The sequence below is a fragment of the Dromiciops gliroides genome, chromosome 3 (assembly GCF_019393635.1).
Source record: "Dromiciops gliroides isolate mDroGli1 chromosome 3, mDroGli1.pri, whole genome shotgun sequence".
Lineage (NCBI taxonomy): Eukaryota > Metazoa > Chordata > Mammalia > Microbiotheria > Microbiotheriidae > Dromiciops > Dromiciops gliroides.
Window position 1 is genome coordinate 651,089,505 of NC_057863.1, and position 23,572 is coordinate 651,113,076.

Genomic DNA, 23,572 nt, shown 5'->3' on the forward strand with positions numbered 1-23,572 from the left:
AGACTGCACACCCAGTGGTCTAGAGGGAGAGGAGAGTGGGATAGGGCCCCAATTTCAGAAGACCTGAGGGTATGTTTTTTGGTTTGTTTGCAGCATCCCTGTCAGCCTGATCATCCTTTCCAGCCACCCAGGAAGACCCCTTTGAAATGGTCCTGTCTGCCTGCTGAGCCCTCACAAGGGATCCCGAGGAGCACCCCTGCAAAGATGCCTCCTGTCAAAGCAGCCGCCCCTGGTCAGGCAGGGGGGACCCCAGCAGCCAAGGCAGCTAAGGCAGCTAAGGCAGCTGCAAAGCGGCCCTTAAAGCCCCTCAATGAGAAGTGCTAGGAAAATGAGCACTTTGCTCTGGGAGAGGAGTCGCAAGCCTCTGGTGAAACCCTTTGAACAAGGCAAGGTCTGCAGGGCCCGGCCCCAGCAAGGCAGACCCTGCCTTGCTCCTTCAGGTTTGGTAGGCAGTCTCCCAAACCACAGCCTTCTAAGAGGCCCCGACTCCTCTCTCCCTGTCCAGTTCGGGGGGCCTCAGCCATCACCAGGCCTGCTGGTGCTGGAGCCTCTAGATTCTCTCTCTAGAACTGCCAAGAGGTGTGCCCAGGGGCCGGCCACTCTCTGTTCCTGAAGGCCCCATAGTGTTGTCCAGAAACCCATGGAGACGTTTGCATTCGACAAGTATATGTGTGCAAGCAATTGGGCCAAGTCAACAGCCCAGGTAAGCAGCAGAGATTCTGATTCCAGGCTAGCTTAAGGGAGGGGGGGGGGGAGGGAGGGAGGGAGGGAGGGCGGGAGAGCGGGAGAGCGGGAGAGCGGGAGAGCGGGAGAGCGGGAGAGCGGGAGAGCGGGAGAGCGGGAGAGCGGGAGAGCGGGAGAGCGGGAGAGCGGGAGAGCGGGAGAGCGGGAGAGCGGGAGGGAGAGCGAGAGAGCGAGCGAGAGAGAGCGAGAGAGCGCGAGAGAGAGAGAGCGAGCAAGAGAGAGAGCGAGAGAGAGCGAGAGAGAGCGAGCGAGAGAGAGCGAGAGAGAGCGAGCGCGAGAGAGCGCGAGAGAGAGCGGAGGGGAGAGCGGAGGGGAGAGCGGAGGGGAGAGCGGAGGGGAGAGCGGAGGGGAGAGCGGAGGGGAGAGCGGAGGGGAGAGCGGAGGGGAGAGCGGAGGGGAGAGCGGAGGGGAGCTCAGCTCAGCTCAGCTCCTGTGGGAAAGACCTTGTATGCCCATCTCTGGACTGAGGAGAACATGGAGTCACTGGGGGAGGAAGGACCAATCCCTGACCTTCTGGCCCCTTCTCCTGCTCCCTACAGACAGTCCCCACTGGAGAGGAAGAGGAGAAGGGGTATAGAACTTCCCATGCTAGACGCTCTTCTCCTCACCTCGGACAAAGGGCTCGGTCAATCAGCTTTTCTCTAGCACCTACTAAGTGTCAGGCATCGTGTTGAGTGCCAGGGATGCCAAAAGAGGCAAAAGACATCCTGAGAATCTAGAGAAGAGCGCATGTGCAAAGACTGGGGCAGGGATGACATTGGGTGAGGTCTAAGGCTATCCCACATCCACTTGGGAGATCCGGAAGCCACTTTGGAGAGGACTCTCCTTTCCCGGCAATAGCCACAGAGGACCCCAGGGGCCCGAGTGAAGTTACTAACAGTGTTTTCCTCTCTGATCCTCATGCAGGTGCTCCTGGATGCTGCCCAGCCCACAGTGCCCGCAAGGCTCAATGTCCTGCATGAAGACCTCTTTGTTTCTAGTTCAGATGAAGAGGAGGAAGAAGAGAACGAGTAAAAGCAGATCACGAATGTGTGTCAGTCCTTATGGATAAGGAGGGGGGGTGTGTAAGATTCTTGAGCAGACACAAAGAGAAAGGACAAGAAAGAACTCTGGAGACTCAACATCATCAGGGATTTGCCATTAATAAATGTTGTATTCAGAATCCAAAGACCTAGCATTCGATTCTCCATCTTTCAATAATTAGAACATGGATAGGGTGTTTACTACGTGTCAGGGATTTTACAGTGACTATGTCTTTTATCCTCACCACAATCTGGCATTGGGGTGGGAGGTGGGGGGAGTTCTGTTATTATCCCCATTTCACAGATGAGGAAACTGAGGAAAACAGAGCTAAAGTGACTTGCCCAGACACCCAGCTAGTAAGTGTCTGAGATAATGAAGCTGTTGAAAACAATTTCCTCTCTTCTCTCTGTGCCTGCAGGCTTTGTTCTCACTTTCCAGACTTTGTGGCTTAGGCCCCAGTCTGTTTGAAGTCTCTACTGACAAAGGCTAGGGGTGGGAAGTGCTGGGGGTGAGGGAAGATTGGGACTATTCTCAATGTCACAATCAGAATCCAGCCTTGCAACTCCAGGCCTGTGCTCAGGGAAGGTGAGGGTCAGCCTTGTTCATTTTGGTTTTTACAAATATCTGTGCCCTTCTTCTGTAGGGTCCAGAGATGACACGGAGGCGTTGCTTCCCTTCTTCTTTTGAATGAAGAGCAGTACTAGGGACTGCAGAGATGTGTATGCAGGACTCTTGACTCTGTACACCCGGAGACCAATCGTTTTTGCCATCTTTTGGCCTGTGTAAATAAAACATGAACTTCAGGATTCTGAAACTGTGTTTCTTACTGTTTGTACAAGCTAATGAGGCCACTAATGGACATGACTTGATGCTTCCTTTTTCTCTGGGAGGGGTCAAGGTGAAAGTCAGCTACTAGTAAAAGGCTTTCACATCCATTCAACAAACATTGATCATCCTTTCTGCAGAGATTATGGCTCCTAATTTAAGTTGACCATATAGTTAGAGTGTAAACATCACATAGCCTAATAACTGTCCTGGGGCCATTAGTCATATCGATATTTTTGCTGTTTCTCTAAAGTTTTCTAAGAAATGTATCATGTCACTCGCAGATAGGGATTGTTCCACATTTTGCTTTCTGAAGTAAATGCCTTGAGTTTCTCTCTCCTATAGCTAGTCTTTTTTAGAATTATGTCTAGTAATAGTCAAGAAGGGGAGCACCCTTATTTTATTCATGTCCTTATTAAGAATTTTGTGGGTATTTATCCATTGCTAGTCATTGGTTTTAGATATGTATTATGCTAACCAAGGGCAGCTACATGGCACAGTGGATGGAATGCCTTGCCAGGAGTCAAAAAAATTCATCTTTCTGAGTTCAAATCTGGCCTCAGGCAGTTAGTAGCTGGTCTTTACCTAATTTCTGCTAAGCTGTTGCCCTCTTTTCCCAGGAATAATTATCTAATTTACCTTGGTAGAGGAAGCTCTTCTATGGAAGCTTTTCATACCAGATGAAAGCACAGGTTTCACAAAATGCTGAAGAGTGTCTTCTACATTCTCTAGTTTCTCTTCTTGGGTTTATTGAACATTTTCTGCTCGTTCATTTCTCTGGCTTGATTGGAACATTGAGTCTGACACACTGTTCTCCTTTTGTAAAATTTCTAACTGGATTCAAATGTTTTTGGTCATTACTACTTTATCTCGTCATTTGAGATCTGCTGATTCTCTGCTTCCTTTGCTTCTTCCATCTTTTCCCCTTTCTCGAGTCTTTACCCTTTGTTCTTCCAAATGAATTGTCTTATCATTTTTCCTAGTAAGCCCTGGTTAACTGGCTTGAGATAGCATAAAATTTGCACAATAACCTAGGCCGTGTCCTAATTTTCATTACATGGTACAGTCCAAATGTGGACATTGGACGTCCCTATGATGATTTTGATCCTGCTTCAATTCTTTGAACGCCATCTTGTATTTTTACATACTCTATGTGTGTCTTGATAAGTAAAATTCCAAATATTACTTGCATTTCATAGTTACTCCAAATAGAATCTCTCTTTTTTTCTTCTTGCCTTTTGTAAGTAATCATAAGATATTCTGGTCATTTTTGACATTTGGAACATTGTGGACAATAGGAAGACCTTAAACTGAGAAAATGCTTTGTTTGCTAATGAATTGTTTAGTAAAAAAGATACTATCCACATTGTCCACTAGGTAGCGCTATGATCAAGGCACCATCCAAGGCACCATTTCATCAGAGTCTCAGATGTTAGTAGATAAGGATTTAATAAGTGCCTACTAAGTGTCAGTCAGTGTGCTTCAGGGACCTCCCAGATGGATATATGGTTTGGAAAGTTAAAACCCATGCTGTTCAGGTTCTAACATGTGATTAGAGGATGGCTCATATCATTTAGAAATGCAGATCTCAACCTCCATCTCACATGTGGTATTTCCAAATAAGACCTACATTCACTGGACTCAGGTCACCAGCAAACTGTGGCCACAAAGTGTGTTAGACAGAGAGAGAGAGAGAGAGAGAGAGAGAGAGAGAGAGAGAGAGAGAGAGAGAGAGAGAGAGAGACAAAGAGAGAGGGAGGGAGGGAGAGAGAGAGGGAGGGAGGGAGGGAGGGAGGGAGATGGGAGAAGGAAGGGAGAGAAAGAAAGAGAGAAAAAGGAAGGAAAGAAGGAGAGAAGGAGGGAAAGAAAAGATTAAAGTATGGTCATGTGCTCCTCTCTTCCCAGTTATTACCTCAGATTCCTTACCCTTGCCTTCCTTTTCCCCTCTGTCAAATAGGACTGGAGACTATTTCCAAAATGCAGTCACCTAGAAATCATAGAGAATACAATGTGTGTGTGTGTGTGTGTGTGTGTGTGTGTGTGTGTGTGTGTGTGTGTGTGTGTATGTGGTGGTGGTGGTGGTGGTGGTGGTGGTGGTGGTGGTGGCAGGGGGTGGGGTTTGGGGGAAAGGCTGGTGTCCATGGCCCCAGTTTAAACAGGTAAGTCGTTGGAAGCAGGAAGAACAAAAGCTGTTGACCTATGTCTGGCTTACAGATCCAATGGGCTTTGAAGTAGCTGACAGGGATTCTCAGACCCTCCTCTTATTTTGGTCCCTGCTTCTGCTCCAGATCTTGAATCATCCATTACATTGGTCCCAGTTGGTAGAGGGTTGGTCTATGGCCTCCACTTCTAGCCTTAAGTCCATTATCAGTCTCAGATTAAATGAATTCGTTTTTAGGAATGGGCATAGCACTGTGCCTGACAGAGAAGATATCATATTCCTTTCCCATCAGCCATCTGGCTTCCAGTTTCATCACCTTAGATAAGGTTCCAAGGGACAGTAGCCAACAACCCAGGCATCTGACTTCCACAGTCTGTGGCTAACTCCTCTGGGTGGTGGACAGGAAGCCTCACGCTGACTGCCTGTTCCCCAAATAGCTGACAAGAAATCTCTCTCAAATGCAAGATAAGACGGAATAGGATGCTCTAAATTCTTTATGAACACTTACATTTCCCATATTTTAGGGTCTCATGATTTGTTTTCTTTTAAGGGAATTTCTGAACCATCGTGGCTTCCAGAGAGATGAAAGGCCATTGCTAAAAATCTGCTAGAGATATACTGTATATCCTGCTACTCTAAAAATAGTCAATTGTTTCAACTAGATGTCTTTATTATTTTTCTAGAGTTTTCTGAATAAATCGTATCTTCAAATAGAAATCATTTTGTATCGTCTTTACAGACGTTTATTGCAGTCAGTTTCCTTTTTATTTTTTACTTATTTCTTTGCAAAGATGGGAGCTCAGCTGAATGAATCAATCCAATCACCTGACTCTCTTTTAAAGGAGAGTCTTAGTGAGAAGACATTTCAATACAACAACCAATCAATCAAAGTCTTTATGGTAAACATGAAATTAGTCTTTGATCAAATGAGTGATATTGTTTTGAACATTCCAATTGTCTAAGGAAACATAATTACTCCCCATAGGTTTTCTATAAAATAACAGTTTCAGGTCTGAGAATTGAGAGTGAGCTCAAACCAGACAGAAGTATTTGGGGATAGAGGTGGGATGGAAAAGGGTGGGAGGGAGGGGAAGGGGAGCACCTCACCTTCAACCTCAGCTGAGATCGCCTTCCATTCTTCACTGTAGGAGGGTCTGAGTACTCCCAAATGGGGAATGTATAATAATTCTACAGTTTATATATAACATAACACAACATAACATTTACAGCTTATTATAATTCTGTTTTGAATACTAGTAGAGTCCATGGAACACCTGACAATAGCATCTGCTTTGAGAAACAAGGATAAATTTCCAGTTACCCCTTTGCCATGCTTGTTGGATAAACCTGAATTTGCTTTCCCTGGGATTCTTTATGTATCGGGGAGAGAGTGTGTTTAATGTTAGAAAGCAGTTTTTTCCATCAAGTGTACCCATGCTACAAGCTCAATACATATCCCTTTCTAAAAGCTAATTAAGTCTGGCTGATTAATTGATAATCAACCTATAATTGTGGAAGGAAAGCATACCAGTGTGGGCCCCTAGGTTATATAAAGGTAGAAAACTATCCCTAAGCCCTGAGAATTATCCCTGAAACTTTTAGGAGGGATACAGAAACCTTGCTCTTGAGACTCAGTTTGTCAGTGTGAGGGGGAATCAGCATATCCATCTCAGAGTGTGAGCTTTGTCTATAATGAACTCTCCAAGAGTCACAGCTAAATACTTAGTCTCCAAATATCTAGTGTTTTTCCACTAGAAAAGGCTGCTGAAAAGTGGGTAGGGGCTCAGCTAGGGGGCAAAGTGGATAATGCACCAGCCCTGGATTCAGGAGGACCTGAGTTCAAATCGGACCTCAGACACTTGACACTTACTAGCTGTGTGACCCTGGACAAGTCACTTAACCCTTATTGCTCCACCAAAAAAAAAAAAGTTGGTAGGGAGGGATAGGACAACAATGTGGAAGGGCAGTAGAAATGGGTAGGGTCTAGAGAAAGCTGAGGCAAGAAGAGGGTGACATGACTGGATCCCTCTCAAGATGGAAGCCCTAAAGATGACCAACTGTGACTGAGCAATCAATCCTGCCAGTGTGGGGTCAAATGGATGGTGGTTACTGTTGGAAAGATTATGAGTTAAGTGGATTTTTGGGACCATCAGGGGCAAGAAACTGACAGATATTTTTATCAGGTTGTGGCAAGCCCGAAACCAATTCTGTCTTGCTACTTTGGCCACGTCCTGCATATTTCTGTCTACTCCCCCTAGAAAACATGTAGAAAAACCTACGAAGAAAGCTATATAGTGAACAAATCTCCTGCTACTCAGTGCCTTCCTCTTACCTTAGAACACCTGCACCAGAATCAGATACAATTCCAAGCTTCGGTGTCTCGGCAAAGTTAGTAAGATTCCCAGGAAATGGACTGGGGAAAGAAGAAATGTTCCAAGTTGATGTCCGATGTCTAACATGGGCACCAGTCACATGAACGATAGATTTGGGTGGGCTAGTTAGGGGGTGATGGGGAGAGAGAATGCCCCCAAGACCCCACAAGGGTTGAGTACTCTGCTAGTTAAGAAGAAATGGCCACAGGCTGGGAAAGAGGCTAGGCCAGCAATTACAAAAGAAGCATGGATATTGCTAATCATTTTACATTATATCACCAAGTGATAGCTGCTGAGGCACAGCAGAATGAGAGCAAGATTTAGAATTAGAAAAAGACATGCAGAATACAACCTCCCAATAAAGAGTAGAAGAGCAGAAAAATAACTCTTTACTTTAGCATGTCAGTTTGCCAGGTTTAGAGGGTGTCAGTTACTAAGAGTTAATAGTAGAGTTCTCCTAATAGCTAAAATATGGGATCCTGGTACATGAACCCCCTGAGAAAATGTATTCAGATGAGGGTGGGAGGTTGGAGAGGTCAAAAGCATGCAGACCGTTTGCAATCATATCAAGTTAGACTCATATTAAGTTTTCCTGGTATTAACCAGGCAAAACAGGGATGTATTGGGAATGACCAAGGCTTTGCATCCACAGCACAACCTATCTGGAGCCTCAGGGATTATACCCCAGGACAGCCAATAGATTTAGTAATGAGATTCCACGAGAAATTAAAGGAATCCATTCCTGGGTGGGTAGTTAGGTCATAGCTTAGTGGAGAAGATGGAATTGTTATTTGGGTCCAAGGCTGAGAAGATGAGTGTTAGCATCATTCATCCAGCACTATGACAGACATTATATAATACTGTATCCGTCAAAACTCAAAAAAGATTTTGTAGAATTAGAGAAAAAGAATGATAAAATTCATATACACTTAACACTTACTACCTGTGTGACCCTGGGCAAGTCACTTTACCCCAATTGCCTCACCAAAATAAAGAAATCAAGAAAATAAAGAAAATCCCAAAGCCCTCCCTCCATTCCCTGTTCCCACTTCCTCCTGCTCCCTCCAAAGCCAAATTAAAAGAAAAAAAGAAGAAAAAGAAAAAAACACCAACCCCCATTCCCCCAAAACAAGGTGGTGCATTTTTGTTGTTGTTGCTTTTTGGGGCATTGGGCGTTAAGTGACTTGCCCAGGGCCACACAGCTGGTAAGTACTCCAACTAAAGGAAAATGATGTTTTACATGCTGCTATTGCTTGCTTGATTATATTTTATTTTAAAATTTCACCAAAATTTCACCAAAATGTCCCTTAAGGAGATAGTCACATAGTATGCTTTCTCTCAGGGTTTTGACTGTTTGGTCTTGGTATGGAGGCAGTATTTGGAAGTCATGGAGTCAAGACTCAGAGCAGAGGGATAGATGAGTTGAAGAATTCAGCATCCCTTTTTCTCAATACCTTAGCAAGGTTTTGTGATAAAGATGCAGATAAAACCTGGAAAAAGTCGCAGTCTTCAGAAATGTGATGAAGACTCTGCTCTTGCCATCATTGTCTGAGTGACCTAGGACAAGCCTCAGTCTCAAAGAGGTCAGCTAACCATCAAGTGTGGAGTTCACACCCTTCTTGAGGTGTGAATGTCCTTTGGGAAGAGGTGTCAACCCTGGGTTTGAAAGGTATATATTCTCTGACTGTTTAGTAACAGACATGGTTTCTGACTCCCTGGAACCATCGGTATTTTTTTTTTTTCTTTTTGCAGGGCAATGAGTGTTAAGTGACTTGCCCAGGGTCACAGAGGTAGTAGTTGCCAAGTGTTTGAGGCCGAATTTGAACTCAGGTCCCCCTGAATCCAGGACCAGTGGTTTATCCACTGCGCTACCTCGGTGCCCCCAGCCTCCATATGTATTTTTAAAAGTCTATTCAAGGCGGCGGGCGCAGCGGGCGGTCGAGGCTCCGGGCCAGGGTGGGGGCTCCATCTTGTGCCCGGGGCCTGGGGGGAGCCCGGGGAGGGGCCCCCGGCCGACGCAGGGGACTACGGGAATGGGCTGGAGGCAGAGGAGCTAGAACCTGAGGACTTGCTGCTAGAGCCCCAGGACTTGCTGCTAGAGCCTGAGGAATTGTTGCTAGACCTTAGAGCTAGAGTCCAAGCCCAAGCCCGAGGAGAACGCGCCCCGGCCCCGTGCTCCCCCAGGAGTTCCCGGCTTTCAAGAGGAGGAGGAAGAGCCAGGCCTGGTTCAGGGCGACCCGGGGCACGGCGCTATAGAGGACCCGGAGCTGGAGGCCATCAATGCCCGAGTAAGGGAGATGGAGGAAGTGGGAGCGAAATTGAAGGAGCTTCAAAACGAGGTGGAGAAACAGATGAACAGGAGCCCACCGCCAGGCAATGCTGGCCCCGGGATCATGTCCATTGAGGAGAAGATGGAGGCTGATGCCCGGTCCATCTATGTGGGCAATGTTGACTATGGTGCCACAGCAGAAGAGCTGGAGGCACACTGCCATGGTTGTGGTTCAGTTCATCGAGTTACCATCCTTTGGGACAAGTTCAGTGGACATCCTAAAGGGTTTGCCTATATAGAATTTTCAGATAAAGCTTCGGTGAGGACGTCAATGGCCTTGGACGAATCTCTTTTCGTAGGACGACAGATCAAAGTGACACCAAAACGGACCAATCGGCCGGGGATCAGCACCACAGATCGGGGTTTTCCGCGTGCCCGCTATAGTTATGCCAGAGCTACTAACTACAGTAGTTCACGCTATGGATTCTATAGTGGCTTCAACAGCAGACCCCGGAGAAGAGTCTACAGAGCCCCGGGCCAGAGCGACTTCGTGGTATTCCCTTTACTAAAAAAAGAAACAAACAAACAAACAAACAAACAAACAAAACCCCAAACAATAACCAAAAAAGTGTGTATTAGGAGGAGAGAGAGGAAAAAAAGGAAAGTCGGGAAAAAAAGAATTAAAAACAAAAAGAAAAACAGAAGATGACCTTGATGGAAAAATATATATATATAAAGAAAAAGATATACTGTGGAAGGGGGGAGAATCCCATAACTAACTGCTGAGGAGGGACCTGCTTCTGAGGGTCTAGTCAGGGGAAGCGCTCCTCTGGGAAAGGGACAGGCGGCTGCTCATTCACTCTGGGGGTTCGAAATGGACAAGCCTCGACTTCCGCAAGCTGTTTCCTACCCCTCTCCTCCCTCCCTCCTCTCCTCATTTCACCCACTGGGGCTGTTCAGGGGTGAGGTCAGGATGGTGGGAAAGGTTTTACATAAGGGTATGTAAGGACACAAAACTGTTCTGCTTGTTACCCTCCCTCCATCTCTTCCCTGTTCTCCTTCCTGCCTGCCTCTTATCCTGCCAATTATCCCCCTCCCACCTCCCCTCTGCCTCCCTGTCCCTCATCCCTGGGACGACTTTTCCTGACTCCCCAGAGATTCTCTGGCGATCTATTTTGTTTCCATTTGTGTTTCTGTTTCTGTTTTGAGTGTCTTTCTTTGCAGGTTTTTGTAGCAGGAAGATCTCTGATCCTCTCCCAGAGGCTGCAGTGTGAACTCCCCTTCCCTCTGGGGAAATGCACCATCTTGTTTGGGGGACATGGGGGTAGGTGTTTTTTTCTTTTAATTTGGTTTTGGAGGGAGCGAGGAAGTGGGAACAGGGAATGGAGGGAGGGCTTGGGGATTTTGTTTGTTTTTTTTTAGGTATTTTCAAGGGTGGGAGGAGTTTTTTGTTTTTTAATATGCGTCATGAATAAAATGAAAAATGTTTTTCGAAAAAAAAAAGTCTATTCTCAATTCAGAACTCAGCCAGAATGGGTTTAAACTTTCCAAGGGACTCAGTGGTGCTGTGTCTGGGAGCTTCCCCTGCATCTCACCTGGAGATTAGCATGTTCTTTGAACACAGCTTTACCCTGGCAGACAACCCATGAATTACACTTTCATATCGGTTCATTCATCAGGTAAAATTCTGCCTGTTGCCTGGGGAGAAGCAAGGCAGCTCAGATGCTCCATGTCTCCTCTTGATGCAGAAGTTCACCAAGACATCAAAGCCCTTCTGTGGTCCCTCCAGAAGACTGATCCTCTCTTCAGGTCAATGCGTCTCTGCCTCCATTTCAGGTCCTCACTGTCTCCATTTTCCTAACTCAGGTTCCTTCTATTAACCCAACATTAGATTTTCTGTCTGTCTTTTCTGGGGCATCTGCTTCCCTGGGTTCCTGTCTGTTTCCATCTCAGTGTGGGGGTGTTGGTTTCTGCTTGCATGGTGGGCCCCCTTCCCTTCTGTTCCCCTGCCATTCCTTGCCTTTGGCCCAACCTACCTTTCCATGCCTAAATGGTGGCCAGAGCTGTGTGACTGTAGGCATGCTGCTGCCTCTCAGGCTGACACCTCAGGGATCCCCATGATGCTGTTCATCCTCCTTATCTGGAATCCACAGGGGAGTCCTCAGGGGAAGAGATTTCAGTGTTTCTGGAAGGTAGGGCTGGGTCTTTTCACTCCATCTGGGATCCTGCATTAAAGAAAGATCTTAGGCAGGGGTTTCCTGGCCTCTACCCTGTTCCAGCCTTTACCAGGAGAAAAGCTTATTGGCATTCCTTTCCCACCCCCAACCATCTAGTAGAATGGAAAGAGTGTTTCAGCTTCCTCTTTATCCTTAGACACGACTTCTCAGAGATGACAGATATTTCAACCAATGGTGGGAGAATTGACCTGTCTTCTCCCCTCTGCTTAGAGCCCATGCTTAACTTTCCCTGTCCAGCAGAAGACCCTGAGTCCTAGAGGTGGGCTCTCAGACCACAGAAAGTGGGCATGGGACAACTCAAAAGAAGGGGCCTGGAAATAGACCTTCACGTTTAGTCAGTTAACATTTATCACAAGCCCTCCCCTTTCCAAATGTTCTGGGGTCTGTTCCCCTGGAATCCAGGAATCCCCTTTTCATTATGAATGTCTGCCTTTCAACAAGGTGGATTTTAAAGCACATGTGTCTGGGTTTGATCATGGGATCATAGATTAGAACTGAAAAGACTTTTAAAGTGATCTGGCCCCATCATTTTTTTTTTACATATAAGGTATTTTATTTTTTCTGTTACATGTAAAGATAGTTCTCAACTTTTGTTTATACAAGCTTTACAATTTCAGATTTTTCTCCCTCCCTCCCCTCCCTCGCCCCTCCCCTAGACAGGAGGTAATCTGATATAGGTTATATCTCTATATCTATACATCTATATAGATATAGATATCTACACAAACACACACACACACACACATATATATATATATACATAATAACATTAATCCTATTTCTGCATTAGTCTTGTTATAAGAGAAAAAATCAGAGCAATGATGAAAAACCTCAAAATAGAAAAAAAAATACCAGCACCAAAAACAAAAGAAATAGTATGGTTCATTCAGCATCTATACTCCACAGTTCTTTTATTTTTTCTTTCCTGGATTTGGAGATCCTCTTCTATCATGAGTTCCCTGGAACTCTTCTGCACCATTGCATTGGTGAGAAGAATCTAGTCCATCACAGTAGATCAACACTCAATGTTGATGATACTGTGTACAATGTTCTTCTGGTTCTGCTCATCTCTCTCATCATCGGCTCACAAAAGACCCTCCAGGTTTCTCTGAACTCCTCCTGCTCATCGTTTCTTACAGCACAATAGTATTCCATTGTATTCATATACCACAACTTGTCCAGCCATTCCCCAGTTGATGTGGCCCCATCATTGTACAGAGTGAGGAAACTCAGTTGGCAGAATAGACAATGACTTGAGCAGAGTCACACAGGGGTTGCTGAAGACCTGGGGAGACAGGACTTCAGGGAGCAGGCCCCTTGTGGGATGGATAAATAGGGATAGGGATGGGGAGCCAGCTCCTAGCTCCTCTTAACCCTGTCCTGCCCACCAGGGCCCAGCAGGTCCCTCCTCCTGTGGGAAGCTCCCTCTACCTTCCCTAGTCCCCAAGGCTTTCTCCTCATTGGAAACTCCCCCAGGCTTGAACATTTTCCCTCCACAGCCTCAGCACCAGATCCTCTGAAGGGCTTCATTCACTAGACTCTTGCTTCATGTGGCCCTGACCTCCTGAGTGTCCAGCTCCCATCCCTGAGAAGCTGAGGTCCCATCTGGGCTCCCTGACTTAGTAGCAACAATGCTGCTGGGGAAAACGGCACTGTGCTTATTCACGTACCACCTCCTTAATCCTCTTCTGTTCCCTATTGTCATATTTCACACTTTGAGGCCCCATTTGGGGTTTTCCTGGAAGAGATCCTGGGGTGGTTTTCCATTTCCTTCTCCAGTCCTTTTAACAGGTGAACAATTGAGACAAAAAGGTGAAGTGACTTGCCCAGGCTCACACAGTGAGTATGAGTCTGAGGCTAGATTTGAACTCATGAAGAGGAGTCTTCCTGATTTTAGGCCTGACACTCTAGGCACTACAGTACCACTTGGCAACCCTAGATTTTGTCAAAGGCTTTTCAGCTTCTTTTGCAGAAGCATATGTTTTTCTTTACATTAAAAATATGGTTGGGGCAGCTCGGTGGCACAGTGGATAGAGCACCGGCCCTGGAGTCAGGAATACCTGAGTTCAAATCTGGCCTCAGACACTTAACACTTACTATCTGTGTGACCCTGGGCAAGTCACTTAACCCCAACTGCCACACTAAAAAAACAAAAATAAAAAAAACAAACAAAACAAACAAAAAAATATGGTTTATTATAGTGTTCCTGATGTTGACTCAACAGTGCTTTTTGGTTGTAAATTCTACCCCAACTCAAAGCATATGATATCTTTTACATGCTTACTCGATAATATTTTATTTAAAAGCTTCACCAAAATGCCCCTTAAGGATATTGTCACATGGTATGATTACTCTCAGGGTTTTGACTGTGTGAGGGCCAAAATTAGATACACTGAGTGTTATTTGGGTGACTCACCTTAATATTGGGATCCCACAAATATGAGGGACATTTAAGCAGCCCTTTGTAGATATTTCTCCCAAGCCAATAAGAAAGGAGCCTCTAAGCTTTTTAGTTCACAAAAGGATCTGATTTTATTACTTGGGAATTGATTAAACAACAGAGGTGAAAGTAATAAACATCAAAGCTAAGGAAATAGGCAAATAGAAATACAGATGAATATTATTATCTCTAAACTGAGCCTATTAGTGTTTTCCATAATTAAACTCACCCAAGCCTGAACATCCCAGCAGTCTAAGTTGCTCATGCTCCTCCTCACACCTTGGTCAACCTTTAGAGAGAGTGTTCCGGTTCTGGAAGTCCCCAAGAGCCTAGCCTACCAGAAGTGGCTCTCCTCCCTTCAGGTGGCATTCAATCTCTCCTCCCCCAAAGGGGAGGTCCTTCCCAGTATCATAGGTAATCTCAGGGTGGGCCAGGTAGGGCCCCTCCCAAACGATTCAGCTAACACTTGCGGTATTCATTTTGAGCACAGATCATTTTGACCACAACTGTTTGGTTACGGTATTGAGGCAGGATATGGAAGTCATGGAGTCAAGACTCAGAGTAGAAGGAGAGATTAGTTGAGGAATTCAGGATCCCATTTTCTCAATACCATTAGCAAGGTTTTAGTGATAAAGATGCAGCTAAAACCTGGAAAAAGTCCTAGTCTTCAGAAGTGAGATGAAGGCTCTGCTCTTGCATCATTGTCTCAGTGACCTAGGACAAGCCTCAGTCTCAAAGAGGTCAGCTGACCCATATAAAGAATTTATTGTTATTTGAGGTTTTTATGACCACTCAAATAACAATTAATTCTTTTTCTCTTGTGGGGCAATGGGGGTCAAGTGACTTGCCCAGGGTCACACAGGTAGAAAGTGTCAAGTGTCTGAGGGCAGATGGGAACTCAGCTCCTCCTGAATCCAGGTCCAGTGCTTTATCCAGTGCCACTTTATCCACTAAGCTGCCCCACAATGATTTGTTTACACCATCAAATGTCAAGTTCACAACTCCTTGAGGTTTAAGTACCCTCTGGGAAGAGGTGTCAACCCTGGATCTGAAAGGTATAAATTCTCTGGCTGTTTCAGCAACAGCCAGTTCTCTTTCCAGCTCTTTGCAGGACAGACATGGATGACTGCTCCTCACCTCACAGGTAAGTGCTTGTGGTGAAATACGGAGGGGGGGGAAGATGTTTCAGAATTCTTCAAGCCCCCCTAAAAGAGGAGCCTAGGAAATAAAGTGGGGATTTGAAAGGAGGGAGAAACTTTGAATAGGAAAGATTTATTTAGAGGGGACATTGTTGGGCTAGGAAGGGCAAACTTTCAGGCCCAGAAGGGTTGAGATCCTGGCACAGCTCAAGGGACTCAGAAACTCTGAGTGAAAACATGAAGCATGGAGCCCATGGTGGACCCCCTTTCCCCCCAGATCAAGAGGAAATAAAGGGGAGCTCCCAATTCCAGTGGGGGTATGAAGAAGGCTTGTTCCCAGGGGGAAGCCCTGGATCCACAGGGGATAAGCAGGTCCTGGTGTTTCTCTTCCAAACCCAAGGAATATTTCTCTAGGGGAACAAAGGCTGGATTGAAAGTCAGAATGGCCTTGTCCCAGTCCCACTCCTCTAAAATGACTGACTGTTGGGCCATGGGGATGTCCTTTTGCTTTCCCAAGCCTGAGGGTCCTATCCTGACCAAGACAGGGGCAGTCCTGGGTGATTCCCAGAGTCCCCTGCAGCTCTGAACAGTATAACCCTATGACCACTGCCATTTTCTTCCACATAGGGGCTCTACCTCCTTTGGACACAAAAGTTCCCAGAGGATGGAGCTTCATGGGATCAGAAGTGAGGGATCCAACATCCTCCTTAAGAAGAAGCCCAAAGCCAGGTAAGAAAGGGCTTGGATAAAGAGGGCAAGGGAGCCTGGTGTTCCCCTGTGAGCCCCCAGGCATGCCCTGTGGACAGGGGTCAGGGCCCTGGCCAGCAGGGAGGGATGAACAAAAGGAAAATGGGGAGAAAGAGGGCCTGGGGCACAGGGATGCACAGATTGTTCTGAGTGAGGGAAACCAGGGATCCATTTCTCACCCTCCTTTTGGGAAACACAGAAAACAGGGGTCTTCAGAGGTGGGTGGGCAGAAACCTGGTGAGGGAAGGAGAAGGTGTGAAGTGACAGGATAGGCATGAGGGGAAATGCCTGATGGTGCCACAGTTAGGAGAAGATTTCACCAGAGGCCTTGGAAGAAAGGAAGAAGCCTTTCTGAAGCTCCTTCTAAGTACCAAGGACTGCGAAGCAGCTTCCAAATATCATAGTTGATCCTCACAATAACCCTAGGATATGTATGGGTGCAATAATCATTGCCCCCCCCCCCCCGCCTCTTTTACAGATGAGGAACCTGAGACAGACAGAAGCAAAGTGACATGACCAGAGTCACACATCAAATAAATGCCTGAGCATGACTTTGAATGGAGGTCTTCCTGGCTCCAGACCCAACTCCCTATCCACCCTGTCATCAAGAGTTCCCTAAAATCTGTAAGGGGGGGGGGAGAGAAAGATAGGAGGCAGTTGGGAGGGGGAGGTGAAAGACACTGTGTATTTGGCTGATTCTGACATGGCCTTCTCTTTGACAGCCCTTTGGAGATGCAAAGAAAGGCTCTGAAGGGGACAGAGGAGGGGCGATCCTCCCCCAAGGAAAAAGAACACAACCTCATGCAACTGGACGACTCCTCTCCACGTATGAAGGTAAATAAGCCCAGGGCATGAGAGACGAGGGAATGAGGGGGGTGGGGGGTCCCCGTGCACATGGGCAGTCACTGTCAGGAGGGTTCTTAGAAATCCTTTCTGTGATCAAGACACCAAGGCCCTGGTCAGTCTGCCTACACCTTACAGTAGCTCCCTTTAGGCCTAAATTCACAAATCTAACCTAAAGAGCTGGAAGCATCTGTAGAGATGTTCTCATTCTGGGAAGGATTGCATCCCCCCTTCTCTGTTACCCCAAGTGCAGAAAGGGCAGGGACAGCTAACTGTCTACTCCAGCCTATAGCTGAGAGCTCAGCCCCTGAATCTTCTGAACCGGGCTGACCCAATCTGGGGTTCTGCCCTTGGGCTGGGCATCTTCATTAGCCCTGGGGGGGGGGTGGGGAGGTGGTTCCTGGCTTCACACCTCTCCAGGTGTAGAGCCTTAGCCCTTAAATAGATCAGACTGCACACCCAGTGGTCAAGAGGGGGAGGACAGCGGGATAGGGCCCCTATTTCAGAAGACCTGAGGGTATGTTTTTTGGTTTGTTTGCAGCATCCCTGTCAGCCTGATCATCCTTTCCAGCCACCCAGGAAGACCCCTTTGAAATGGTCCTGTCTGCCTGCTGAGCCCTCACAAGGGATCCGGAGGAGCACCCCTGCAAAGATGCCTCCTGGCAAAGCAGCCGCCCCTGGTCAGGCAAGGGGGACCCCAGCAGCCAAGGCAGCTAAGGCAGCTGCAAAGCGGCCCTTAAAGCCCCTCATGAGAAGTGCTAGGAAAATGAGCACTTTGCTCTGGGAGAGGAGTCGCAAGCCTCTGGTGAAACCCTTTGAACAAGGCAAGGTCAGCACTGCCCTGCCCCAGCAAGGGAGGCCCTGCCCTGCTCCTTCAGGTTGGGAGAGGCAGCCTCCCAAACCACAGCCTTCTAAGAGGCCCCGACTCCTCTCTCCCTGTCCAGTGCGGGGGATTCAGCCATCACCAGGCCTGCTGGCGCTGGAGCCTCTAGATTCTCTCTCTAGAACTGCCAAGAGGTGTGCCCAGGGACCGGCCACTCTCTGTTCCGGAAGGCCCCATAGTGTTGTCCAGAAACCCATGCAGACGTTTGTATTGGACAAGGATACGTGTGCAAGCAATTGGGCCAAGTCAACAGCCCAGGTAAGCAGCAGAGATTCTGATTCCAGGCTAGCTTAAGTGAGTTCTGTGGCGGAGGGGGAGCGGGAGGGGAGCGGGACGGGAGCGGGACGGGAGCGGGAGGGGAGCGGGAGGGGAGCGGGAGGGGAGCGGGAGGGGAGCGGAGCGGGACGGGAGCGGGACGGGAGCGGGACGGGAGCGGGACGGGAGCGGGACGGGAGCGGGACGGGAGCGGGACGGGAGCGGGACGGGAGCGGGACGGGAGCGGGACGGGAGCAGGAGCTGAACTCCGCTCAGCTCATGCGGGAACGTCCTTGTATGCCCATCTCTGGACTGAGGACAACATGGAGTCACTGGGGGAGGAAGGACCAAACCGGGACCTTCTGTCTCCTTCTGCTGCTCCCTACAGACAGCCCCCACTGGAGAGGAAGAGGAGAAGGGGTATAGAACTTCCCATGCTAGACGCTCTTCTCCTCACCTCGTTCACAGGTGTGAATAAGCTTTTCTCTAGCACCTAGTAAGTAAGTGTCAGGCATTGTGTTGAGTGCCAGGGATGCCAAAAGAGGCAAAAGACACCCTGAGAATCTAGAGCGATGGTAGCATGTGCAAAGACTGGGGCGGGGATGACATTGGGTGCGGTCTAAGGGTATCCCACATCCACTTGGGAGATCTGGAAGCCACTTTGGAGAGGACTCTCCTTTCCCTGCAATAGCCACAGAGGACCCCAGGGGCCCAGTGAAGTTACTAAAGGTGTTTCCCTCTCTGATTCTCATGCAGGTGCTCCTGGATGCTGCCCCGCCCACAGTGCCTGCGAGGGTCAGTGTTCTGCATGAAGACCTCTTTGTTTCCAGTTCAGATGAAGAGGAGGAAGAAGAGAATGAGTAAAAGCAGATCACGAATGTGTATCAGTCCTTTTGGACAATAGGGTGTAACATTCTTGAGGAGACACAAAGGGAAAGGACAAGAAAGAACTCTGGAGACTCAACATCATCAGTGATTTGCCATTGAGAAATGTTGTATTTAGAAGCCAAAGACCTGGCATTCGATTCTCCATGTTTCAATAATTAGAACATTGATAGGGAGTTTACAACGTGTCAGGGATTTTACAGTGACTATGTCTTTTATCCTCACCACAACCCAGGATGGGGTGTGGGGTGTGGGGTGCTGTTATTTATATCTCTCTCATATGCAAGATAAGAGGGAATAGGAAGCTCTAAATTCTTTATGAGCGCTTACATTTCCCATATTTTAGGGTCTCATAATTTGTTTCCCTTTAAGGAAATTTGAGCCATCGTGGCTTCCAGAAAGATGAAATGCCGTTGCTAAAAATCTGCTAGAGATATATTGTATGTCGTGCTCCTCTAAAAATTGTCAATTGTTTCAACTTGATGTCTTTATTATTTTTCTAAATAAATCATATCTTCTAATAGAAATCATTTTGTATCGTCTTTATAGCTGTTTATTGCCTCGGTTTCCTTTTATTTTCTTATTTCTTTGCAAAGATGGGAGTTCAGTTGAACGAATCAATCCAATCACTTGACTCTTTTAAAGGATGCCTTAGTGAGAAGAGAAGTCATTTCATACAACAAGAGATCAATCAAGTTTTCCTTCCCCCAAAAAGGGAGGTTCTTCAAAAGCTGTTCAGTAACATGGGCAGTCCCAGAGTGGGCCATGTGTGGCCCTCCCTCCCAAATGTTTCAGCTAAAACTTTCAATATTAATCTCTACCACAAATAATTTTAACCACAAATGTATTATCATTTAAGGAGCGGTTAACACTTGTATATAGAGCATGCTCTGCATTGCAGGCAACTTATATAAAGATCTGAACAGAATTTGAGAGTAGTGGTGGTCTATGTAGATACAATAATTAGTTCATTTGAACAGGATTACTCATTCATTGTTTTACTATAGAAAACTCATTCCATACAATCTAGAATAATCACAGACTTGGTTCCAATTGGAAGTATTTCTTAGCTAAATTCATTGGTGACCTACCTACAAAGAGTGCTGTGAGCTATGTGCTTCTGTTTAGGCTTCAATATCTAGAATCTCACCCCCCTAAGGAGAGAAGGAGCAACTGAAAGTAAATAACTTGAGCAAATATCAAAGTATTAAACATATACAATTTTCTTCCTTGAATGACCAGCTATACTGTAATGAGTAAGCCATTTTTGTCCTATGTAATAGAGAAATACTTCTAGTCCAATTATGAATGAAACTCGTTTTCATGGACAGCTTCTTTGTGTCACACTGATTATAATAAGCTGCAGTCAAACCTGTTTCTGAATCATTTTGGCTTATTGGCATTAACTAATGAAATGGCTATGATATTCTGTTCCCTGTGACTACCCAGCAGCAATGTTTTTAAAACTGCAAAATAAGAGGTGTGGGTTGTGGAAATTTATTTTGATTTGGGGACCCTACCTTTAGGCAGAGATTAGAAAGCCTTAGGCCCTCAGGGTCTCCCCCCTCCTCCTCAGCTTCAGCTGAGTGAAAAAGCCCCCAGCGCCCTCTGACCTGAGCGGATTCAGGATAGCCTGTGCTGAGGCACGTGAAACTTGGAGCGCACCCCCCCCCCACCAGCCGCAGCTCTGGCTGGCAGATTAGCTTGGTCTGTGGGGGTGAAGGAAACCCCGAGATTTGAGTGGAGAGAAGAAAAGGTGTATATATAGACCTAGGAGACGGACTAGGGGGAGTTGGGCTGACTAGAGGAGGAAGGAGACGGACTAGAAAAAGAAGGAGCGAGGACAGACTAGATAGAGAGACAAGATTAAGAGGAGTAAGGCTCACTAGAGCAAGGGAAGGTGACTAGGAGAGACAGACTAGAGGAAGGAGACTCGAGGAAGGACTAGGAGAGAGGCTGCCTAGAGGGGAGCCTGGCCAAGGATGGAGGAGAATTCGGCTCCGAAAAAGGAGAGATGGGTCTGACAAGGTTACAGGCCTTAATACAAACCAGGGAAAGTGTAACGTGTCCTGAGGCCAGAGGCGGCCAAGGCCCTTATTGTATTCAAGAAGTTCAAGGCCCAGCAGGTGCCAAAGCAGGAAAGCAGTCAGGTTGTACACTTTATCTCCCTGTATTCCTAATTTGAAATAGTATCTCATAAATAAACTCTGCTTTGATTATTTAGTTAGAGGCTTCTTAATCTTTAGTCTATCAGTTTGGAGCAGTGTGGTGGAACTTTATCAACGGCCTACATTAAATTAAACGCAGTCAGATAGCCAAATAGTCACAAGTCCCAGATTAGTTCTCCAGTCAGATTAGCCCCCCAAAAGTAAGCTAGTCAATTTTAAAATATTTCACAGGGTGGAGGTTGAGTTGTCCTTTAAGGCAAACTCCCTCCCTCCCTCCCTCCTTCTCTCCCTCCCTCCCTCTGGATTCAGGGCTGGTGCTCTATCCACTGTGCCACCTAGCTGCCCCAAAGGCACACTTTAATAAAGGTTTCTCCATAGTGGCCTTACATGCAGTCAAGCTAGAATTTTAGCAATTGGTATTTAGAAATGAATGTTACCCTTGTAAAATTATGTGTTTGAAGAATACTGTAATGAATTGAAATGGACAACTTTCTATTCTTTTTTCTTTTTAATGGAAGAATGAGGGTTATGTGACTTGCCCAGGGTCACACAGCTAGTAAGTGTCAAGTGTCTGAGTTCAGCTTTGAACTCGGGTCCTCTTGAATTCAGGGCCTGTGCTTTATTCACTGCACCACCTAACTGCTCCCAACTATTAAAGTTTAAACCGGCCAACTAGAAATCAGGAGGGACACACCTAAGAAGTTAGAGATTCAATTCTATAGCAGGAAAGACAGTTAGATGTGGCTACTACCTATGCTGTGAGGCAGATGTCACTCCAAAGGTCAAGACTATCATTCCAAAAGAAAAATCCCCCTGATTCTCAGAAATCTTTTCCCATCCCACCCCAAAAAGAAACTTTCCATTGTCAGGTGGTCACCCCATTTATCCTCTATAAAAGCTTTTACCTTTCTTCCATTGGAGGAGATAGATGTCGCTAAGCTATGTCCTCCTCTGCAGATGAAGTCTTTGACTTCCCTCTTGGTTACCTTCTCTAGCTCCCAAATAAAAAACCATTTTATTCTAATGATACTTTGTGTGAGAGTGTAGTTCTTCACAGAGGAACACCTAAGGATCCCTATGACATGTTTCTGGCACCCAACGTGGGGCAAGGGATCTTCCTCTTTTCTTCTCACCACAGCACCCGGAGGCAAGAACTTCTCATTTATTCTCTCCCTCATGCCCTGACTCTATACCTTGCCTATGTAAGGGCTAAAATTCTAGCTGTACTGTCTAAAATATCTAATGAGTGGTTGCCAATAAAGTATCAGTTTTAGCAAGAGTTAGGCTTTTAAGCATTTATTAAGGAGCATAAGAATTTAGTAAGGAGAAAGAGAAAGGCAAAGATTCATCTATCTATTAAAAGGAGAGAGCATTCCTAGCTCCCTTCTCCACCAGAGTCCTCAGGAAAGAGAATGAGCCAGTGTGCCAGCCTCTTCCTTCTTCCTCCCACAAGCTAAGGTCACTTCCTGACTCTAAAGAAAAGACACCTGGTCCTGCCCTCAGAGGCCCTCTCCTCATGTTGGAGCTTTCCTACAGTAAGTCTCCAGCAGCTGTCATCATTCCAATCTTTACAGGATTGAGATGTCCATGGCATCAGGAATATAGGAGGGGGCATAGAAGCCAGGTGTAGAATGAGATGGGTGGGATCAAAACTTCTCGCCATCTATACAATATTGTGGGGGAAAAGAAAAAACAATTAAACCAAGAGAATCCAACCTCAACATTTGTCAAAAGCCATTCCCTTGGCAATACCTTGACTTCATGCATGTCTCCCCTCATGGGACAGTTCAATGTCTGCTGTTGCAGGTATTCCTTTTGTGATTGGATGGCATCTTGGCCAACTGGCATCTGATAACTCAGACTAAAGGTGATTAATGTCTTAAATGATAAATTCCCATAATCCAAGTCTCATATGGATTTAAAAATTGAGGATAATAAATGATCGCAAAAAATGTGAATACATCTTGACTTAGAAAATAATATATAATATGCAACAATTTCAGATAATACCTTTTTTCTACTAAGTATACAATTACTTTTGTGAAAAATCAGAACATATTTAAATACAAGTTAAAGCACAACACAATCTCAAAGAAAACCTTTTTTTTTTTGAAAAAAGAAAAATTTTCCAAATGTTTCCCTCTTTTATTTTTTGGAATATGCTAATCAAAAATAATACTTCTAGAATCAATTTACACTTGCCATGGCAACCACTTTGCCAGGGAAATGATTTATAGAAGTCAATCAAATAATCATTTGAGAGAAAAAAATAACAACAAAAAAAGAGGGGAGCATTTGTAAAATTTTTCTTTAAAACCGAATGTTCGTCTTCTGATCTTCCAGTTGGGTAAGATGTCCCCTCCCCTGTACCCTTAAATTGGAAAGTACTGCCAAGTATCAGCTGTTTTAAATTTCAAATGGATCTTTTAAACATTCTAAATACCCCTTTTCTAGCTTTACCTTCACTAATCAGAGATGTGGGCCAGGTTGAATTTAATGAAAACTTTTTTATTCCTCCTTTTGGTTTTGTGGGGTTTTATGGTGTGGTATGGAGAATTTGGCATGTCCTGGATGATATTAA

General features: G+C 46.0%; 1 protein-coding gene across 1 annotated transcript; it reads left to right on the plus strand.

Moving 5' to 3' along the window:
* The first annotated feature begins 204 nt into the window (after positions 1 to 204).
* LOC122748274 (polyadenylate-binding protein 2-like) lies at positions 205 to 9,963 on the plus strand. The gene is given in 6 exon segments (XM_043993939.1): positions 205 to 317; positions 616 to 703; positions 1,585 to 1,754; positions 9,034 to 9,207; positions 9,257 to 9,926; positions 9,928 to 9,963. Coding segments are annotated over 6 exon segments (1,251 nt in total).
* The last annotated feature ends 13,609 nt before the right edge of the window (positions 9,964 to 23,572 follow it).